Raw genomic sequence first — 21733 nt, forward strand, 5'->3', positions numbered from 1 at the left:
AATGGATTATGGAGAATGACAATTGAGCACTATCAGACTAACATTCTGAAATGTATCCCAACCATTACTGATGTGGTTGATTTAATCAGCAACATGCCAAACACCTTACAGCTGTACACAAAGTACTAGATATTCTCCAGCGGATCTTCATCTATTCCAATGAGAAAAAAAAAATCTATATAAATTTGCCTATACCTTTCATGGTTAGCAGTATTCTATAGCGGCAACAGGAGTTCCAGAATAATTAGTTTTACTTGTCACAAGCACATCGAAACACAGTGAAGTGCATTGTTTTGCGTGAACTCAAATCAGCAAGGATTGTGCTGGCAGCCTGCATGTGTCACCACATTTCCAGCACCAACATAACACACCCACAACTTACTAACCCTAATTGTATGTCTTCAGAATCTGGGAGGAAACTGAAGCACCTGGAGGTAACCCAAACGGTCACTGCGTATAAACTCCTTACAATAGCACTAACTTCTATGCCACCGTAATAATGCATTTCACCATTTCTCTGCCAATTCTCAGGTCAGAGAACTCGGGGGAAAAAGCAGCATGACAGACTTTTAACGCCATAAATCAGTGAGTTGCTTTGGTCTGTCACCCCTCTTGCTGTGAAATGAGACACCTCTTTTTCCCTTTATTAGGGAGAGAGCCTGTGGCACGTCGAAATGTCAGGTAAACTATTAGTTTTTAATTGGGGCCTTTGCTACTGCATGCTTGGTGGGTGGAGGAGCTGATGCTTTTTTGCAGAAGTGGGTGGGGGAAAGTCATTGCTTTGCTGCTGCTGCTTATGTGTGGGAGTAGGGGGATTTTGGGTTCTAACGTTTTAACTGTTACTCATTCTTTGGGGCATCCTTCAGTTTTCGTGGATGTCTCCAAAGAACAAGAATTTCAGGATGTATATTACATATATTTCTCTGATATTAATGTAACTATTGAACATGTAGTTAAACAACAGGAATTCTGCAGATGCTGGAACTTCAAGCAACACACATCAAAGTTGCTGGTGAACGCAGCAGGCCAGGCAGCATCTGTAGGAAGAGGTACAGTCGACGTTTCAGGCCGAGACCCTTCATCAGGACTAACAGAACGTGTAGTTCTAACTATTGGACTATGGTGTGCATTTCTACTCCATGTACAAATGGCTAAGTTTTTAGAAGAATTTTCTGGCAGAAAGAAACTGATTCAGTGCCTGAGTGACTACTTAAAGACACAGCTAAGGAGTGAATGTGTTGCTCTAAAAATTGCTAGAGCCCCTAGCAGTATTAGGCTTAAATATAAAATAAGTTCAAACGGGGCACAGAAGTATAATTCGTGGGCTCACATTTAAGATCAGGAGAAGGAAGTGCGCCTTGACCAGTACTATTCATCTCTACTGTCACTATCTCACCCAGTGACATCTTGACAGCACGTCTCTATAATAGATATCGGATGACACCCGCAGTTTTCTATTTTACCCTCAATCCTTCACACAGAGCACATTTTCTAAACGGTAAAACACTGCGCCGATTTGGGGAAGAGGATGGCTAGGCTGCCAGAAAGGGTACCAAACAATCTGGCTTCCCAAACCCTGCTGAAAGACGCTCTCCACCAGCTGGGCCGCGTTGGATCCGATTCGTGGCTGACGACCCTGTAAAATCTGCCCCCTCAGTCAGGGAGGGCGGGATTTTTACACACACACACACACATAAATCCACGGCTTCCCAGCGCAATGCCGCTTTCAATCGATAGACACAGCAGACTGGGATCCCCTGACGACGCGGGCCGGCCTACTGTTCGTTCCGCCGGCATAAAGCGCCCGGTACCCGAGCCATTGCGGCAGAACGGAGTCGCACGTCGGGAAGAACAAAACGGTGCGAGACAATTGATAGGGCTCTGCTGAGAACCGGAATGCGAACGAGTCTCCCAATACACCGATGTATACATCGCCCACTGCGGATCGAGTCACGGGACGGTCAGGCGTCCGAACACACGACACGAAACGAGCTCTTACCTTCACTGGCGCCATGTTCACTGCAAGGGACCGGCTTCCGGCTGGTAAGAGAAATGCACAATCACTTTCAGATCCTGTTCAAAGTTCAAAATAAATGCATTGGAATATACTACCTTGAGATTCATTTTCTTACAGCCTGTTACAGGGATAAGGAAACACTATAGAATTTTATGAAAAACTATGTATAGACAGACAGACAACAAATGTGCAAAAGCAGTCAAACTGCAAATATAATACTGAGAATGAGTTGTAAAGTGTGTATGTAATAATTGAGTAATATTGTACATACAGTGTATGATAATGCAATGTTTCTTTAAATAACACGCACAACGTGCTGGAGGAATTCGGCAGGAGAGGCAGCGTCTATGGGGAAAAAAGTACGGTCTTTAAACAATTGCTTACAGTTATATGTAAAAGTACGCGATGGCGCCCCTCATTGCGCCGGTATGTCAAGCGTGCGCGGCTCGTTTGAAGTAAAACCGAAGTTGGACGCGTTTTTTTTATTGGAGAAGATCTGCAGATGTTGGAAATAAAAGAAGCACACGCAAAATGTTGGAGGAACTCAGCAGTTCAGGCAGCATCTGTGGAAAAGAGTAAACAGTCGAGGTTTCAGGCTGAGACCCTTTATCATAGAAAACATACAGCACAATACAGGCACTCCAGCCCACAAAGCTGTGCCAAACACGTCTTTACCTTAGAAATTACCTAGGGTTACCTATAGCCCTCTATTTTTCTGAGCTCCATGTACATATCCAGGAGTCTCTTAAAAGACCCTATCGTATCCGCCTCCACCACCGTCGCCAGCAGCCCATTCCACACACTCACCACACTCTGCATAAAAAAACTTACCCCTGACATCTCCTCGGTACCTACATCCAAGCACCTTAAAACTATGCCCTCTTGTGCTAGCCCTTTCAGCCCTGGGAAAAAGCCTCTGACTATCCACATGATCAATGCCTCTCATCACCTTATACTCCCCTACCAGGTCACCTCTCATCCTCCCTCACTCCAAGTAGAAAAGGCTGAGTTCACTCAACCTGTTTTCATAAGACATGCTCCCCAATCCAGGCAACATTCTTGTAAATCTCCTCTGCACCCTTTCTGTGGTTTCCACATACTTCCTGCAGTGAGGTGACCAGAACCGAGCACAGTACTCCAAGTGGGGTCTAACCAGGGTCCTATTTAGCTGCAACATTACCTCCCAGCTATTAAACTCAATCCCACAGTCGATGAAGGCCAATACACCGTATGCCTTCTTAAGCAGCTTTGAGTGTCCTATGGACTCGGACCCCAAGATCCCCCTGATCCTCCACATTGCCAAGGGTCTTACCATTAATACTATATTCTGCCATCATATTTGACCTACCAAAATGAACCACTTCACACTCATCAGGGCTGGAAAGAAAAGGTGGAACATTTTTCCAGTCCTGATTAAAGTTCTCGGCCCGAAACGTCAACTGTACTCTTTTCCACAGATGCTGCCTGGCCTGCTGAGTTCCTCCAGCATTTTGTGAGTGTTGCTTGGACACTTTATTCTTGGCCTGAGGGTCATTGTCAACTTGAACTGTGGAGGAGGAGCTGGGAGAAGACTTGCACCGTTCCGCTGTTGCTTCAGCCGCGCAAGTTTAGCTTCATGTTTCCGTCATGAGTTTCCGATTAACTGGAGCGAGTGGCGGTTCGGGAGCTGGAGGCGACAGTGTGATCTGTACACTAGTCGCTGTCAACAGAGGTTACGGAGGCTGGCGATTTGCACCACCTGTAACGTGACAGTGAAGCCGACGGGAAATTCAGACGAGGAGTTAAGTAATAGATTTTGGCAAGAAATAAAAATAAAATGAGTGGGTTGGTGGAGTTCGAATGAGAAAGGTTACCGCTGAAGGGCATTTGGACTGGGGTAGAAAATACTGTCGATTTTAAAATAATGATTACTTCCAGGCTAATTATGACAATAATCTTCACCCAGTTAGATGGGCAAAGGCTATTCAGAAGGATATTGGTGAACTAACATCAGTAATATGTCTCGGCAAAGGTAGACTGTTGATTACATGTGCTGATTTAAAACAACAGGAGAAAATACTGAAAACTAAGTAAAATTGTTAATACATTAGCAGGGGAAAATGAAGATTCGGGGTGTTATTTAAAGTGTACCTCTGTGACTATCCATGGAGGATATTAGGACAACCGGAGAGGGTGAGTTTATTTTGGCTAAGGGATTAAGAGAGAATGGAAAAATGTGATAGTTTGTTCTCAACAGGAATTCTGCAGATGCTGGAAATTCAAGCAACACACATCAAAGTTGCTGGTGAACACAGCAGGCCAGGCAGCATCTCCAGGAAGAGGTACAGTCGACGTTTTAGGCCGAGACCCTTCGTCAGGACTAACTGAAGGAAGAGTTAGTAAGAGATTTGTAAGTGGGAGGGGGAGAGGGAGATCCAAAATGATAGGAGAAGACAGGAGGGGGAGGGATAGAGCCAAGAGCTGGACAGGTGATTGGCAAAAGGGGATATGAGAGGATCATGGGACAGGAGGCCCGGGGAGAAAGACAAGAAGGGGTACGGACGTACCCCATCCATTATTTATTTTTATACACACATTATTTCTCTCACTCTCCTTTTTCTCCCTCTGTCCCTCTGACTATATCCCTTGCCCATCCTCTGGATTCCCCCCCGCTTGTCTTTCTCCCCGGGCCTCCTGTCCCATATCCCCTTTGCCAATCACCTGTCCAGCTCTTGACTCCATCCCTCCCCCTCCTGTCTGGATCTCCCCCTCCCCCTCCCACTTTCAAATCTCTTACTAACTCGTCCTTCAGTTAGTCCTGACGAAGGGTCTCGGCCTGAAACGTCGACTGTACCTCTTCCTAGAGATGCTGCCTGGCCTGCTGCATTCACCAGCAACTTTGATGTGTGTTGATAGTTTGTTCTGTTGTGTTTTTTTTTCTGATGAAGTGCATCGAAAGCCTATTTACGCTGTATTAGTTAATCAGTCAGTGTGCGCGAATCCCCACTGTTGCAATGTTTTAAATGCCAACGAGTGAGGCATGTTGCTGCTGCTTGCTGAGGTGAGATACTGCAAGTGCAGGTGTGTTCATCGTGCTGCCCTGCTTTACAGAAGGCTCGGGAAATTCAGATGGTGAAGTTAGCACATAACATTCCTTACGCTGAAGATTTGATTCCTGTACATCTGTTGGTTGTCGGGTTAAAACACACAGGGATTACAGATGGAGGAAGATCAAGGACCGGGGTTGTAGAGGGAATGGGTGAGGTGAAGCATCTAGTGATGTATTGTTTCTTAAAAAAATAGGCTTTCTTGGGATTCTATGTGCTGCTGTTAATGGAACAGTCCAAGTGGGAAAGAAATCTGATAGACTCAGAATAGTGGTGGAATTTGGTTTAGAGGGAAGTTCTGCAGGACAGGTACTTGAAATACTTCCGAGAGAAGATTTGGGGAATGACAGAGTGAATGGGCAGTTGGTGGAGGGTGATTAGACACACTGATCTTCTCCAATCAACCTACAGTTCTTTGTTGGAATGAAGAAATCTGTTAGCCGACGGATAGGAATTTTAAAAATATGTTTTAGATTTTGGTGTCCCCGACAGTATTTGTGTACAAGAAACTTGGTTGCGATCACATTTATCTTTTAAGATTACGGGTTTTGAAGTTGTGAGATATGATAGACGTACAGCTGTGGAGGGCGGGGGGAACAGTGCAGGAGAGTTTCTTGTGCAGAATTTGTGAGGGAGTGTCTATTGTATACAATTTTGCCTTCTCCAGAGTATACGAAATGTATAATTATTGAATTATTATATTCACAGGGTGGAATCAACATTGTGAACTTTTATAATCCCGGCCAGAAACTGTCGTGGAAGGGCTGGGGAGAATGGTAGGAAATTATTTTGGTAAAATTATTTTAATGCATATAATGGTATGTGGGGCAGAAAGACTACAGATGCTAATGGGGCTGCGTAGAGGAGTTTCTGGAAGAATATGGTTTAATTTGTTTAAATGATGGAAGAAAGGCAAGGGTGGGTATTGCTAAAGGTAGGGGCTGTTGTCTGGACGTGACTCTTATCTCTGCTCCACTTGCTGGACTTAATAGCTAGGATGTAATGACGTACTGTATGGGGAGTGATCATTTCCCAATCCTGTGTATTGTACGTTCATTGTCAGAATTTGGGTTCTGGAACTAAATGGCATTTTAACAGGATAAACTGGGGAAAATTTTCCACTGAGTATGAGAAATCATTTGATCAAAAGTCTCTAGGTGGTACCACAGAAGAAGACTATTGGAGTGTGATCTGTTTGTGTGGGGCAGCCTATCAAGCCATTCCTTTGGCGTCTAGGAGAGCCGCTAATAAATGTGTTTCTTGGTGGACACAGGAATGTACAGAGGCTATCAGAGACCAGAGACAGGCTTTCCACGTTTTCAGACGTGGATTAACTCAAGAAGCCTTGCTGAACTTTCAGAAGAAAAGATTGATAGCAAGAAGAGTTAATAGGAATGCTGAAAGGATGGCTTGGAGGGGATTTTGCTCATCATTTGGGATGGAAACTGGTCCGACAGTGGTGGGGAGAATGCTGAAGAAAATGAATGGTGTCACAGGTTATAACCAGATGTTTGTGGAGAATGGAAATTAGGCTGCAACGACAAAGAAAAGACGGAATTTCTGGGAAATACGTTTGCAAAGATACACAGACTAGACAGTTTAGGGGATGAGTATATTAAAGGATGGCAGTGTATTTTGATGAACAATGGGAAGTCGGCGGGAGGAGAAGATGGCGGCGCACCGTGCATGCGCAGCTCTCCAGTGAAAAATGATATTGTATCTGTTAAATAGGGGCCGTGGACAATTCTGATTTCATGGAGAATGGACGTGAAAGCACAGAGAAACATCTGGAGAAATTTCTGAAACGCCCGTCTGCTGCTGTCGTTACTGTGTGGTCGGGAATCTTTCGGAGGGTAGGCCTCAAAATCCCCGGCCTTGCCTGCTTTTGGCAACCGAGAAGGAGGCCGAATCTTTCGGCAGAGATGCCGCTCAGTACTCGGTGTCGGAGAGCTGATCAGAGTTCGGATGACTCAGATTCGGATTGTGGTCGGCATGGCAGGGAGAGTTTTTCTTCCTTCTCCCGTCTGCGTGAGATGTGGGACATTTGAAAAACTTTGAACTTTACTGTGCTCATGGACTTCATCGTTATGGTATTGTTGCACTGTTTGTAACTATATGTATAATTATGTGGTTTTGTCAGTTTTTTCGGTCTTGGTTTGTCCTGTGTTTTGTGATATCACACCGGAGGAAATAATGTATCATTTCTTAATGCATGCATTACTAAATGACAATAAAAGGGGACTACGTGTCTTCATAATCTAAAGATTTGTGAGAAACGAGATGTTTCAGAGTGCCACGGATGATGTCTTTACGTTGGCTGAACTGAAATTTGCTGTCAATTTTGCGAGTACTACAGCCTCAGGACAGGATATGCTTCGCTATCATGTGCTCCAGCATCTGCCTGGGACAGTCATAAAGAAGTTGCTTGAGTTTTATAATGTCTGGAAGCAAGGAATGCTCCCAGGAGAATGGTAAAGGGTTGCGGTGTTGCTTATTATTAAACTTGGGAAGGGTCAACGCTGCCAAGTAGCTACAGGTCTATTGCTCTCACCTCTTCACTTTGTAAAATAATGGAGAAAATGATAGTAATAAGGTTGAGGTTTGTTTTGGAGAAGAGAGAATTACTTAGTTGCTACCAATGTGGGTTTCGTAAAGGGAGATCTACATATGATATCCTTGTACGACTGGGAAATAATATTTTTACAGTAAAAGAATCAGTAGTTGCAGTGTTTCAAGACATTGAAAAAGCTTTTGATATGCTAAGAAAGGAAGGACTTTTGATTAAACTAAGTAAGCCTGGTATTAGTGATAGGCTTTACAACTGGGTTTTGGATTTTTTTTGTTTGGACAGTTGTTTAGAGTGAGGATGGGTAAAGAAGTATAATTAGAGCTTTCAGTGGATAATGGGACCCTCCCTCAAGGGTTTTGTTATTCATCCAATATTTGATCTGATGATTAATGATATTTTTGATGGTGATGGGCCTGGGTTTGGTTTGGCTTCATACGCTGATGTTGGGGCTCTGGAAAAAAGATCGTAAACTGCCTATGTGGTAGGGTCTATGCAAACAGCGTTAACAGCAATGGTCTTTGAACTGGGGTTTTAAATTTTCTTTTTCTAAGTCAAAATATATGGTTTTTACTTGAAAACATGGTTTGGATAATATTCATCTTACTCTGTACGGGTGTTCCCTGTCTAGAGTCCCCATGTTTAAATATTTAGGGTTGTGGCGAGATGTGAACTGACTGAGAGAACACACATAAAATTATTGGAGGTTAAATGTAAGCAGGTCATTAACTTCATGTGGCTAGGATGATTGGGGACCTTCTAGTGGTGTGCTGTTGACAATTTACCAAGCTTTAATGTGCTCTTGTCTGGATTATGGTTGTATGATTTATGGAGAGGCAGCTTGTTCAATTTTGTACAGGTTGGATATCCTGCAGAATCAGAATCAGGCTTATTATCACTGGCAAGCGTAGTGAAATTTGTTACCTTAGCAGCAGTTCAATGCAATACATAACATAGAAAGAAAAAAAGAAATAAATAAGTAAATTAATTATAGTAAGTATATACGTATATGTATGGTGGTGGTCGCATCCGTTACTCTCGCGAGACCATGGATCTGCGCCTGGGAAGTTTTGCTTCAGTTCTCCAGGGCGCAAGCCTGGACAAGGTTGTATGGAAGACCGGCAGTTGCCCATGCAGCAAGTCTCCCCTCTCCATGACACCGATGTTGTCCAAGGGAAGGGCAAGGGCCGATACAGCTTGGCACCAGTGTCATCACAGAAGTTGCCAGAACGAGGTTGAAGGCAACGTCGGACTACCTTAGGGACTCCAGCTCCAGATTTGTCCTCAGGGTTTACTCCCGAAGCCTTTCCTATGAGTAGATATGGCTGCAAGGCAGTGGTGGTTTGAAATCAGAGTTTTCCCTCTCTTAGATGGACTGCCTTCCCAAGCTGACAAGCTCCATCTACCCAAAGCACTGGTTTTAAGGCACCAGGACCGGCTTTCGCCCCTTCTCCTGTCAGTAGAAACAGTTCCACTGGGCTTAGAGGCTAAGCCACATGAGAAGGCCAGGAGTTGGACTTGGTTGTCAGAGGCTATTTGAGGCGCGTGCCGTGTGGAGCACTTTTAGGTAGTGGGAGCTTGTCCCCACTACCACTCCTCAGCTTGACAACCTTGGAATCTATATATGTATATTGAATATATTAAAAATAGTGCAAAAACAGAAATAATATACATTAAAAGAAAAAAATTGAGGTAATATCAATAGGTTCAATGTCCATTAGGAATTGTATAGCAGAGGCAAAGAAGCTGTTCCTGAATCACTAAGTGTAGGCTTCTGTACTTCCTTCCTAATGGTTTCAATGACAAGAGGGCATGCCCTGGGTGACGGGGGTCTGTAATCATATTGCCTATCAGAGGCACTGTTCCTTGAAGATGTCTTGGATACTATGGAGGCCAGTACCCAAGTTTGGAGCTGACTAATTTTACAACTTTCTGTAGCTTCTTTCAGTCCGGTGCAGTAGCCCAAACTCACCCCCGCCCCCCCCCAAAACCAGACAGTGATGCAGCCAGTTAGAATGCTCTTCATAGTACATCTAAAGAAGTTTTCGAGTGCTTTAGTTGACAAACCCAACCTCTTCAAACTCCTAATTAAATATCTTGCCTTTTTTATAGCTGCATCGATATGTTGGGACCAGGTTAGCTCCTCAGAGATCTTGACACCCAGGAACTTGAAATTACTCACTCTCTCCACTTCCGATCCCTCTATGAGGATTGGTTCATGTTCCCTCATCTTGCTCTTCCTGAAGTCCAGTACACTTAGAATCTGTAGTGAAGCATTCTGGACCACACCAAGAGATGCACTGGGGTTGCATCTTGACATGCGGACAGAAAAAATGAGCTTGCCATACTGGACTTCCACAGTCGGGTGGGGGACGTCCCATTTGACATAATCAGTTTTAATGGACTGTTGGGAACATACTAGTAAAGCTGGTAAATGTTTTGGTTGGATAATTAGGGAATATGTGCAGGAGTATGGTCTTGGGGATTTGTGAATTAGCCCAACAGTGGCCTGGCCAGAGTTCCATCTTGGAAATTTCCAGATGTGGGAATAGATTCGAAGTTACTGGGGGATTGATAGGATCTTGTGGGTGGTGGGAGGGTGTCAGCAGTATCTTTCCTTTTTGCCTATGGTTCAAAAGACCCAGTTAATAACTGGGTGGGCTCTGAGATATTCATCCCCAGTTTAATGTTGAGATGGGGAAAAGGCTGCTTTATGGGTTGTCCGTCTATACAGCAGAATTTATGACCAAAATCATTAGTCTGCAATGGGTCGAACAAGTTAAGCCAGATAGAGTTATGATCTGCTCAGATTCTGCTTCGGGACTGCAGAGTTTGGAATTAAAGCATTCAAGGAGACATGATTTGTGATGTAAGTGTGTTGTAATTTATATGTTCTGGAGAGCGTGGGAATAGTTGTACAATTTTGTTGGGAGCTGCACATGTATACTTACATTTAAAAGAACAGTTGAAATAGGTGTATCAATGGAAACAGCAGACGGAACTGCAATTGAGTTGCAGTCAGGAACGAAAGTGAGCGTGAACAAAATTTCAACGTCTAAACAGAAATCGGCTTAGCCAAACAAATTGTGTTACTATTGTGGCAAGGGCTCACATTCACCAGACCACATACCTTGATGACTGGCATGTAGCTCCTCCAACACATTACCTCTCAGCTTGGATGGTACAACAACTCTCAATTCCCACATAAGACAACATCGATCAAGGGCAAATTCATGCACTGTTCATGATGCCAACACGTCCAGAAGATGGCAAGAACAGAGAAGAGAGGTGTTCAGAGCTGTCAGAACTACTTCCTGCAGTTCCTGCAGTCACGGTCTGCTATGGAGACACATGCCTTTGAATGGAAAATTCTACAAAAGGTAGTGGATTCGGCCCAGTACATCACAGTTAAAGCCTTCCCAATTACTGAGCACCTTTACATGGAATGCTGTCATAGGAAAGCAGCATCCATCGTCAAAGATTCTCACCGCCCAGTCATGCTTTCTTCTCCCTGCTGCCATCAGGTATAAAGTACAAGAGCCTCAGGACTCACACCAACAGGTTCAAGAACAGTTACTACCTTTCAACCATTAGGCTCCAGAATAAAAGGGGATAACTACACTCACTTGTCCATCCATTGAGATGTTCCCAAAACCAAGGACCTCACTTTAAGGACTCCATCTTATTATCTTGTGTTCTCATTATTTATTGCTATTTATTTATATTTGCATTTGCACAGTTTGTTGTCTTCTGCACTCTGGTTGATCTTTCATTGATCTTGTTATAGAAACATAGAAACATAGAAAATAGGTGCAGGAGTAGGCCATTCGGCCCTTCGAGCCTGCACGCCATTTATTATGATCATGGCTGATCATCCAACTCAGAACCCTGCCCCAGCCTTCTCTCCATACCCCCTGATCCCCATAGCCACAAGGGCCATGTCTAACTCCCTTTTAAATATAGCCAATGAACTGGCCTCAACTGTTTCCTGTGGCAGAGAATTCCACAGATTCACCACTCTCTCTGTGAAGAAGTTTTTCCTAATCTCAGTCCTAAAAGGCGTCCCCTTTATCCTCAAACTGTGACCCCTCGTTCTGGACTTCCCCAACATCGGGAACAATCTTCCTGCATCTAGCCTGTCCAATCCCTTTAGGATTTTATACGTTTCAATCAGATCCCCCTTCAATCTTCTAAATTCCAACGAGTACAAGCCCAGTTCATCCAGTCTTTCTTCATATGAAAGTCCTGCCATCCCAGGAATCAATCTGGTGAACCTTCTTTGTACACCCTCTATGGCAAGGATGTCTTTCCTCAGATTAGGGGACCAAAACTGCACACAATACTCCAGGTGTGGTCTCACCAAGGCCTTGTACAACTGCAGTAGTACCTCCCTGCTCCTGTACTCAAATCCTCTCGCTATAAGTGCCAGCATACCATTCGCCTTTTTCACCGCCTGCTGTACCTGCATGCCCACTTTCAATGACTGGTGTATAATGACACCCAGGTCTCGTTGCACCTCCCCTTTTCCTAATCGGCCACCATTCAGATAATAATCTGTTTTCCTATTTTTGCCACCAAAGTGGATAACTTCACATTTATCCACATTAAATTTCATCTGCCATGAATTTGCCCACTCACCCAACCTATCCAAGTCACTCTGCATCCTCCTCACAGCTAACACTGCCACCCAGCTTCGTGTCATCCGTAAACTTGGAGATGCTGCATTTAATTCCCTCATCCAAGTCATTAATATATATTGTAAACAACTGGGGTCCCAGCACTGAGCCTTGCGGTACCCCACTAGTCACTGCCTGCCATTCTGAAAAGGTCCTGTTTATTCCCACTCTTTGCTTCCTGTCTGCTAACCAATTCTCTATCCACATCAATACCTTACCCCCAATACTGTGTGCTTTAAGTTTGCACACTAATCTCCTGTGTGGGACCTTGTCAAAAGCCTTTTGAAAATCCAAATATACCACATCTACTGGTTCTCCCCTATCCACTCTACTAGTTACATCCTCAAAAAATTCTATGAGTTTCGTCAGACATGATTTTCCTTTCACAAGTCCATGCTGACTTTGTCCGATGATTTCACCGCTTTCCAAATGTGCTGTTATCACATCTTTGATAACTGACTCCAGCAGTTTCCCCACCACCGACGTTAGGCTAACCGGTCTATAATTCCCCGGTTTCTCTCTCCCTTTTTTAAAAAGTGGGGTTACATTAGCCACCCTCCAATCCTCAGGAACTAGTCCAGAATCTAAAGAGTTTTGAAAAATTATCACTAATGCATCCACTATTTCGTGGGCTACTTCCTTAAGCACTCTGGGATGCAGACCATCTGGCCCTGGGGATTTATCTGCCTTTAATCCCTTCAATTTACCTAACACCACTTCCCTACTAACATGTATTTCGCTCAGTTCCTCCATCTCACTGGACCCTCTGTCCCCTACTATTTCTGGAAGATTATTTATGTTCTCCTTAGTGAAGAGAGAACCAAAGTAATTATTCAATTGGTCTGCCATATCCTCGCTCCCCATAATCAATTCACCTGTTTCTGTCTGTAGGGGACCTACATTTGTCTTTACGAGTCTTTTCCTTTTTACATATCTATAAAAGCTTTTACAGTCCGTTTTTATGTTCCCTGCCAGTTTTCTCTCATTATCTTTTTTCCCCTTCCTAATTAAGCCCTTTGTCCTCCTCTGCTAAACTCTGAATTTCTCCCAGTCCTCAGGTGAGCCACTTTCTCTGGCTAATTTGTATGCTTCTTCTTTGGAATTGATACTATCCCTAATTTCCCTTGTCAGCCACGGGTGCACTACCTTCCTTGATTTATTCTTTTGCCAAACTGGGATGAACAATTGTTGTAGTTCATCCATGCAATCTTTAAATGCTTGCCATTGCATATCCTCCGTCAATCCTTTAAGTGTCATTTGCCGGTCTATCTTAGCTAATTCACGTCTCATACCTTCAAAGTTACCCCTCTTTAAGTTCAGAACCTTTGTTTTTGAATTAACTATGTCACTCTCCATCTTAATGAAGAATTCCACCATATTATGGTCACTCTTACCCAAGGGGCCTCTCACAACAAGATTGCTAATTAACCCTTCCTCATTGCTCAAAACCCAGTCCAGAATAGCCTGCTCTCTAGTTGGTTCCTCGACATGTTGGTTCAAAAAACCATCCCGCATACATTCCAAGAAATCCTCTTCCTCAGCACCTTTACCAATTTGTTTCACCCAATCTACATGTAGATTGAAGTCACCCATTATAACTGCTGTTCCTTTATTGCACACATTTCTAATTTCCTGTTTAATACCATCTCTGACCTCACTACTACTGTTAGGTGGCCTGTACACAACTCCCACCAGCGTTTTCTGCTCCTTAGTGTTACGCAGCTCTACCCATATCGATTCCACATCTTCCCGGCTTATGTCCTTCCTTTCTATTGCGTTAATCTCCTCTTTAACCAGCAACGCCACCCCACCTCCTTTTCTTTTATGTCTATCCCTCCTGAATATTGAATATCCCTGAACGTTGAGCTCCCATCCTTGGTCACCCTGGAGCCATGTCTCTGTAATCCCAACTATATCATAATCATTAATAACATCTGCACTTTCAATTCATCCACCTTGTTACGAATGCTCCTTGCATTGACACACAAAGCCTTCAGGCACTCTTTTACAACTCTCTTAGCCCTTATACAATTATGTTGAAAAGTGGCCCTTTTTGATGCTTGCCCTGGATTTGTCGGCCTGCCACTTTTACTTTTCTCCTTACTACTTTTTGCTTCTACCCTCACTTTACACCCCTCTGTCTCTCTGCACTGGTTCTCATCCCCCTGTTGTGAACTAACCTCCTCACGCCCAACCTCTTTAATTTGATTCCCACCCCCCAACCATTCTAGTTTAAAGTCACCTCAGTAGCCCTCACTAATCTCCCTGCCAGAATATTGGTCCCCCTAGGATTCAAGTGTAACCCGTCCTTTTTGTACAGGTCATGCCTGCGCCAAAAGAGGTCCCAATGATCCAATGATCCAAAAATAGTTACTATTCTATAGATTTGCCGAGTATGCCCACAAGAAAATGAATCTCAAGGGTTGAATATTGTAACAAATATGTACTTTGATAATAAAATTTACTTTGAACTTTATAGACATTCAGGATAGAATACATTCATAGTAGCTGTATTATATAGTATACTGTATATATAGTGTATGTACTGTATATAAGTTGAGATGCATTCTATTTTGAATTGGAGTTTATAACTAATTAGGAAGGAGTGTTGTATATTAAATATTTCAGTAATATTGTAAATATATTGTTTGATTAAGCATTCATTGTTTAAATAATTAATTATGTGTTATATGTAAAGTACATACATGAATGGCATACATCAACACACCACCACGTCATACATGTACACCTCGCTTAAAGTAAAAGTGAAGTTAGACACACTATTCCTGGCTCCATGTTTTTATTTCCATTAGATTTATGTTTTGGAGTTACAAAACGTAACATAAAGCATCCAAGAAAGTGAGTATGTAGGCCATAGAATCTGTTCAGACAAGTGCTGGTTCAAAAGCCTGATGGTTGTGGAGTAATAACTCTTCCTGAAACTTGTGGTGTGGGACTTAAGGCTTCAGTGCCTCCTGCCCGATGGTAGTAGCAAGATGAGGGTGTAACCTGGTTGATGGGGGTTTTTGATGGTGGGTACTGCTTTCTTGTGGCAGCACTTCACGTAAGCATACTCAGCGATGGGCTTTGCTTGTGATGGACAGCGATGTATTGATTGCTTTTGTGCATCAATTGATGCGGTAAGCTCCTGGAGTACTGCATGCGGTAAGTTCCTGGAGGCTTGTTCACTTGGCACGGAAGTGGAAAAAAGACAGAAACCATTTATGTCTTGTAAAGTTTAATGATAGTTGGCAAACCAACGTAAGGTAAATTGCCGCCACCCATATATTTGGAATGTAGAGCAATGTGACAGTGAGTATAGCCACTGAATTCCACTCCCTCCAAAAAAAATAAATTCAAGTAATATATAAAAGTGTAATCCTTTCAGAAAGTCAAATATGCATTGTTATACATTACGATAGCAGCAATATCCTATCAAATTTTCCATGTTAAGCTGTCTGTCGCAAGGATATCAATTCAGCAATTACATGTTTCTTTTGCAATCCATGCTGCACCGTTTCTTAACAAGTACACTCCCTACAAATGCCCATATCATACTTATTAATCCTGAACAAGGAAATACTCAACCTAATATGTCCAATACATATAGTACTTATAAAAAGTATTCTCCTCTCCCCCACCCACCCCAGAAGTTTTCAAGTTTTATTGCTTTACAACACTGAATCACAATGGATTTAATTTGGCTTTTTTAACACTGATCAATAGAAAAAGACTCTTTTGTGTCAAAGTGAAAACAGGTCTCTATGAAGTAATCTAAATTAATTACAAAAATAAATTGCAGAAGTATTCAAACCCTACCCCTCGCTTTAATACGACCAGATCATTACTGGTGCAGCCAATTAGTTTTAGAGTTGGTTTTGGTTAAATAGAGATCACCTGTGTGCTGTCAAGGTGTTTCAATTGATTGTAGTAAAAATCCACCCGTATCTGGAAGGTCCAACTGCTGGTGAGTCAGTATCCTGGCAAAAACTACACCATGAAGACAAAAGAACACCCCAAGCAACTCTGCGAAAATGTTACTGAAAAGCACAAGTCAGGAGATGGATACAAGATAATTTCCAAGTCACTGAATATACCTTGGAGTACAGTTAAGTCAGTCATCAAGAAGTGGAAAGAATATGGCACAGCTGTAAATCTGCCCAGAGCAGGCCGTCCTCAAAAACTGAGTGACCGAGCAAGAAGGGGACTAGTGAAGGAAGCCACCAAAAGAACTGTGACATCTCCGGAGGAGTTACTAACTGAGATGGGATAAGACTGCGCATACAACTATTGCCTGGGTGCTTCACCAATCGCAACTTTATGGGAGAGTGGCAAAGAAAGCCACTGTCGAAAAAAACTCACATGAAATCTCAGCTAGAGTTTGCCAGAAGGCATGTGGGAGACTTTGAAATCAGCTGGAAGAGGGTCCTATGGTCTGATGAAAACAAAATTGAGCCTTTTGGCCATCAGACTAAATGCTAGGTTTAACGTAAGCTAAACACTACACATCATCAAAAACACACTATCCCTACCATGAAGCATGGAGATGGCTGCATCATGCTGTGGGGATGCTTCACAGCAGCAGGCCCTGGAAGGCTTGTGAAGGTAGAGGGTAAAATGAATGCAGCAAAATACAAGGAAATTCTAGAGGAAAACCTGATGCAGTCTGCAAGAGAGTTGTGACTTGGGAGAAGATTTATTTTCCAGCCTCTAGCATTAAGCCAAAGCTACACAGGAATGGCTTTAAAGCAAAATTAATGTCCTGGAGTGACCAAGTCAGAGTCCAGACCGCAATCCAATAGAAAATTTCTTTTTCTTTCACTCAAGCCTCTCGTTGCTGAAGCCTTGAAGAGCTAAAGCCTCAAAAATCCCCACTCTAACTCTGCCCTCTCCAATGATGGCTGCTCCACTTGCCCCTGCCTTATTTTAATTTGTTCTTGCCAATCAATTTCAATCATTGATTTGCCGCTGCTCAGAACACCAAACTGCCATGAGTCATTTTCTCATCTGTTCACCCTGTAATATATCATTTCCGGTCATAATATCATGCATTAGCATAGCCTTGACATTCTTTCTGTCAATTCTAATTGTCTCACCATTTTACTCTCCATCCTGTTCTCTCCACTCTTTCTTTTCTCTGCAACTAGAAGGCAAGACAAAGCCTACTAGCCCCAGTGCATCGAGTTTCATCTGACCTCCAATAAAGTGTATGTGGCGTTTGCACATCTGCCAGTGATCATATGGCTTTCCACTGGCCACTGTAAATCGATTCCAGTGTGCAGGTGAGTGGTATGATTTAAGAGCAGTTAATGGAAATCTGGGGAGAATAGAAATGGAATTAGTGTAGGTGGGTGCTTGGTCAGCATACACTTCCTGGGGCTAGGTGGAATTTCCCATTTCTGAACAAGAGTCATCAAGCAGAGAAGTTATCTCTATTTCTCTCCCAACAAAGTTGCCTGACAAGGTGAGTATCTCCAGTATTTCGTTTCTGTACTGATCATTATGACATTTCACTTGCTGGCCATTATTGTTCTTGTGTTCAGGATGGCTGAATACAGCTGTGTCTACATTTTTCACTCTTTTAATTTTATACTTAATGTATTTCAGCTGGTTCCTTAATATATCGACAACCCACTTCTGCTTATTTACATTCACGCAGTTTGATATTATTATAAAATCGCTCTTTGTCTCTTCTTGCTTCTGCCTGTGTTCACTGCATTGCAGATGCTGTGATATAAATCTATCCCTTCCCTTCCAAACATGAGAAACAATATGCAGGATGGAGATGAAAAGGAGTCAGGAGGGGAAGGATGAGTTTTCTTATTCTGTGGTTGACGAAGAGTCTCGGCCCGAAACGTCGACTGTACCTCTTCCTAGAGATGCTGCCTGGCCTGCTGTGTTCACCAGCAACTTTTGTGTGTGTTCCTTATTCTGTGTCACCTTTTAATAGCTTAATCAGATGGAATTTTCCTATCTACCTAATCAGTGTGACTCTAACCAACAAGCTGATGGGCGGACAGGATGGAGTCTGCTAAAGTCCCGAGTTTGGAATGATCACTACAAATGCCAAAGAAGTTGATGATTGTGGGCACATTACACTGTACCCAGATGTTAGAGTTTCTGGAAAAGCCTATAAATGAGTGTTAGAGAAATAGGAACACAATACGAATCCGGGGAAAGCCTACCAACTCCAAAACCGCTAACCACACAACTCCAAAGACACCAACAGAATCAACAAACTCATTCGTAAGGCCAGTGATGTTGTGGGGATGGAACTGGACTCTCTGACGGTGGTGTCTGAAAAGAGGATGCTGTCCAAGTTGCATGCCATCTTGGACAATGTCTCCCATCCACTACATAATGGACTGGTTGGGCACAGGAGTACATTCAGCCAGAGACTCATTCCACCGAGATGCAACACAGAGCATCATAGGAAGTCATTCCTGCCTGTGGCCATCAAACTTTACAATTCCTCCCTTGGAGGGTCAGACACCCTGAGCCAATAGGCTGGTCCTGGACTTATTTCCTGGCATAATTTACATATTACTATTTAACTATTTATGGTTTTATTACTATTTAATTATTTATGGTGCAACTGTAACGAAAACCAATTTCCCCCGGGATCAATAAAGTATGACTATGACTGTGACTAACCAAATACCGTAGGAAATAGTTGAGGATCAAAATCCAAAAGTGTTATTGTACTGAGGGGAAGCCAACAAAGTTTTGTGCAATACCTGAAGAATGGTGTGTACATTTTAGAGGAATGAACAAGCCTGATGGACACGGACAACTCTGCAGCACCTACCCCAATCCATCTACCCATCAACCTCCCTCAAATTTCTGCAGCCCTGGGGGAGAGCCCTCTGTGTCTGAAGTAAATGCTGAAAGAAAAGGGAGGAAGTTAACTCTATTATTTCTTGCTGGTCCCTCAAGTAATCAAAAGAATTCCAGATGAGATTGCTTGGACAAAATGTTACGAATAAAGAAAATCTTCTTTCTAAACAAAGCAATTTCTGCTGCCAGGAGATGCTTTAGTTAACTTTTGAAGGAGTACAGATTGCGGGCGGTCTCTAGAACAGCAAACAACTCATCTCAGAGACCCTCACTTCCCTCCCAGGGATAAAGCGATACCTAACATCAGTATATTTCTAGCCTGGCATGGTTTTAACCCATTGCCAATTATCTGCTGGCTGTTGATCTAGAACAGGGGTCCCCAACCTTTTTTGCACTGCGGACCAGTTTAATATTGACAATATTCTTGCGGACCCGCCGGGGGGTGGGGGGGGGGAATGATGTTCAAGTAGGGTTGAATTCACCTCAACATGTCTTTTACAGTTAGGGTTACCAACTTTCTCACTCCCAAATAAGGGACAAAAGTAGCAGTCAAATCCCGGGACACTTGTGTTTACCCCAGGAAAGACTACCATGACCATGAAGCCTTGTGCGGGTACTTGTGTGTGCAAGCGTGACTGACGTACGCATATGTGATGTGCGCATGCGTGTACGTGCCGATTTTTTTCCCCCACAAATCGGTTTTGGCTTAATCTTCACGACTATACTATAATACATTACTTCTACTTTATATAGGCTGTGTATTTATCATATAATTCCTGCTTTTACTATATGTTAGTGTTATATTAGGTTTCATGTGTTACTTGGTAGGTTATTTTTTGGGTCTGGGAACGTTCAAAAATTTTTCCCATATAAATTAATGGTAATTGCTTCTTCATTTTAAGCCATTTCGGCACGAAAGGTTTCATAGGAACACTCTACCTTAGCAGGGGAAATACGGGACAAGGGCGGTCCCATATGGGACAAACCAATTTAGCCCAATATACAGGATGTCCCGGCAGATATGGGACAGTTGGCAACCCTATGTTCGGGTTCAACAGTGAGTGACAGGGAATGAGGAAAGGTGCAGCTGATTCATGTTGTTTCCTCACGGCCTGGTAGCACATGCTCTGCGGCCTGGTGGTTGGGGACCGCCGATCTAGAAAGCCAGAATAGTGTATCAGTAGACAAGTAATGTAGTGCTTTAAACCATTCCACTGGCTTTTCTTAAACCACCTTACTTTGACATAAAAATTGTATCCTATCAGTAGAATGGCTCGCTGAAGTTCTAGTCATGAATATCTAGGTTTGTAGTTATTCCTGCTGGTGCCTCCACGTCTTGTCCCAAATGTTTGTCTTTTTCAGACTGTTAGTCAGACCAAACTTCTTGCAGGCCTGGGAGAAGCTTAGGTCAAAGGGCTCTGAAGAGCTGCTGTCATACTGCACAGTCCCCTTCAAGTCATTGAGGAAGGAGTTGATCATGCTCTAGTTTTGGAGGGCAGCCTACCTTAGAGAGGATCTGAAAGAGGCTGTCTCTACTGACAGGGTCAAATGCCTTGGTGAGATCAATAAACATCACATTGAGGGCTTCTTTTGTTCTGTGCATTTCTCCTGGAGTTGAGAGAGAAAATCAAGTCCAGAGTGGACGCCACTCTGTGACTCCAGGTAGACATATGCAGCCAACTTCTGTAGGCAGACCAAGAAGACTCGAGCAAAGACTTTGCCAACAACACTCAAGAGGCAGATGCCCTGCAGTTGTTACAGTCACATCTCTCATCTTCGTTTTTGTAGAAAGTAATGATCATGGAGTCCTGCCAGCACTGGCAGAGGATTTCATGCTGTGGGTGCAGTAGGGAAGTCATGCAGTATTTGATCAGGTCTGGGGGAGTCTCATCACTGCCTGGTGCCTTCACTGAGGCCCAGCTGCTCATGGCCTTGCTGAGCTCATCTGGGGCTAGATCTGTATCCAGTTCTTCCATAAGACCATAAGAAAAGGGAGCAGAATAAGGTCATTCAGCCCATCGAGTCTGTTCCACCATACCATCATGTCTGATCCCAGATTTCATTCAACCCATACGCCTGCCTTCTTGCCATATCCTTCGATGCCCTGACGGATCAGGAAACGATCAACTTCCACTTTAAATATACCCGCAGACTTGGCCTCCACCGCAATCTGTGCAGAGCATTCCACAGATTTACTACTCTCTGGCTAAAAATATCCCTCCTTACCCCTGTTTGAAAAGATCACCTCCCAATTTCAAGCCTGTGCCGTCTAGTTCTGGATACATCCACCATAGGAAACATCCTCTCCACATCCATCTTATCTAGTCCTTTCAACATTCTATAGGTTTCAATGAGATCCCCTCACATTCTTTTAAATTCCAGTGAGTACAGGCCTAAAGCTGCCAAATGCTCCTCATATGTTAACCCCTTCATTTCTGGAATTATCCTCGTGAATCTCCTCTGGATTCTTTCCAATGACAATACATCCTTTCTGCGATACAGGGCCCAAAACTGTTGACAATACTCTAAGTGTGGCCTGACTAGTGTCTTA

At 43.3% G+C, this 21733-nt stretch overlaps 2 protein-coding genes across 3 annotated transcripts in view; one reads left to right on the plus strand and one right to left on the minus strand.

Annotated features, from left to right (window-relative positions):
- The window catches only part of mtap (methylthioadenosine phosphorylase), a 206951-nt gene extending 204597 nt beyond the window's left edge, over window positions 1-2354 (minus strand). The window contains exons 1-2 of one of the 2 annotated variants that reach the window (XM_063069001.1): window positions 2289-2354; window positions 2000-2040 (exon numbers count right to left, since the gene is read on the minus strand). In XM_063069001.1, the coding sequence (XP_062925071.1) occupies window positions 2000-2014 (15 nt within the window). In that variant the 5' untranslated portion in view covers window positions 2015-2040; window positions 2289-2354. Of the gene's footprint in view, window positions 1-1999; window positions 2041-2288 lie in introns of those variants that run through there. The other variant, XR_010020623.1, reaches the window with a different exon arrangement.
- The window catches only part of LOC134357429 (uncharacterized), a 65950-nt gene continuing 45850 nt past the window's right edge, over window positions 1634-21733 (plus strand). Inside the window, exons 1-2 of the mRNA XM_063069003.1 lie at window positions 1634-2043; window positions 5812-5879. Of these exons, the coding sequence (XP_062925073.1) occupies window positions 1897-2043; window positions 5812-5879 (215 nt within the window). The 5' untranslated portion in view covers window positions 1634-1896. The remainder of the gene's footprint in view (window positions 2044-5811; window positions 5880-21733) is intronic.

The sequence above is a fragment of the Mobula hypostoma genome, chromosome 16 (assembly GCF_963921235.1).
Source record: "Mobula hypostoma chromosome 16, sMobHyp1.1, whole genome shotgun sequence".
NCBI classification, from domain to species: domain Eukaryota; kingdom Metazoa; phylum Chordata; class Chondrichthyes; order Myliobatiformes; family Myliobatidae; genus Mobula; species Mobula hypostoma.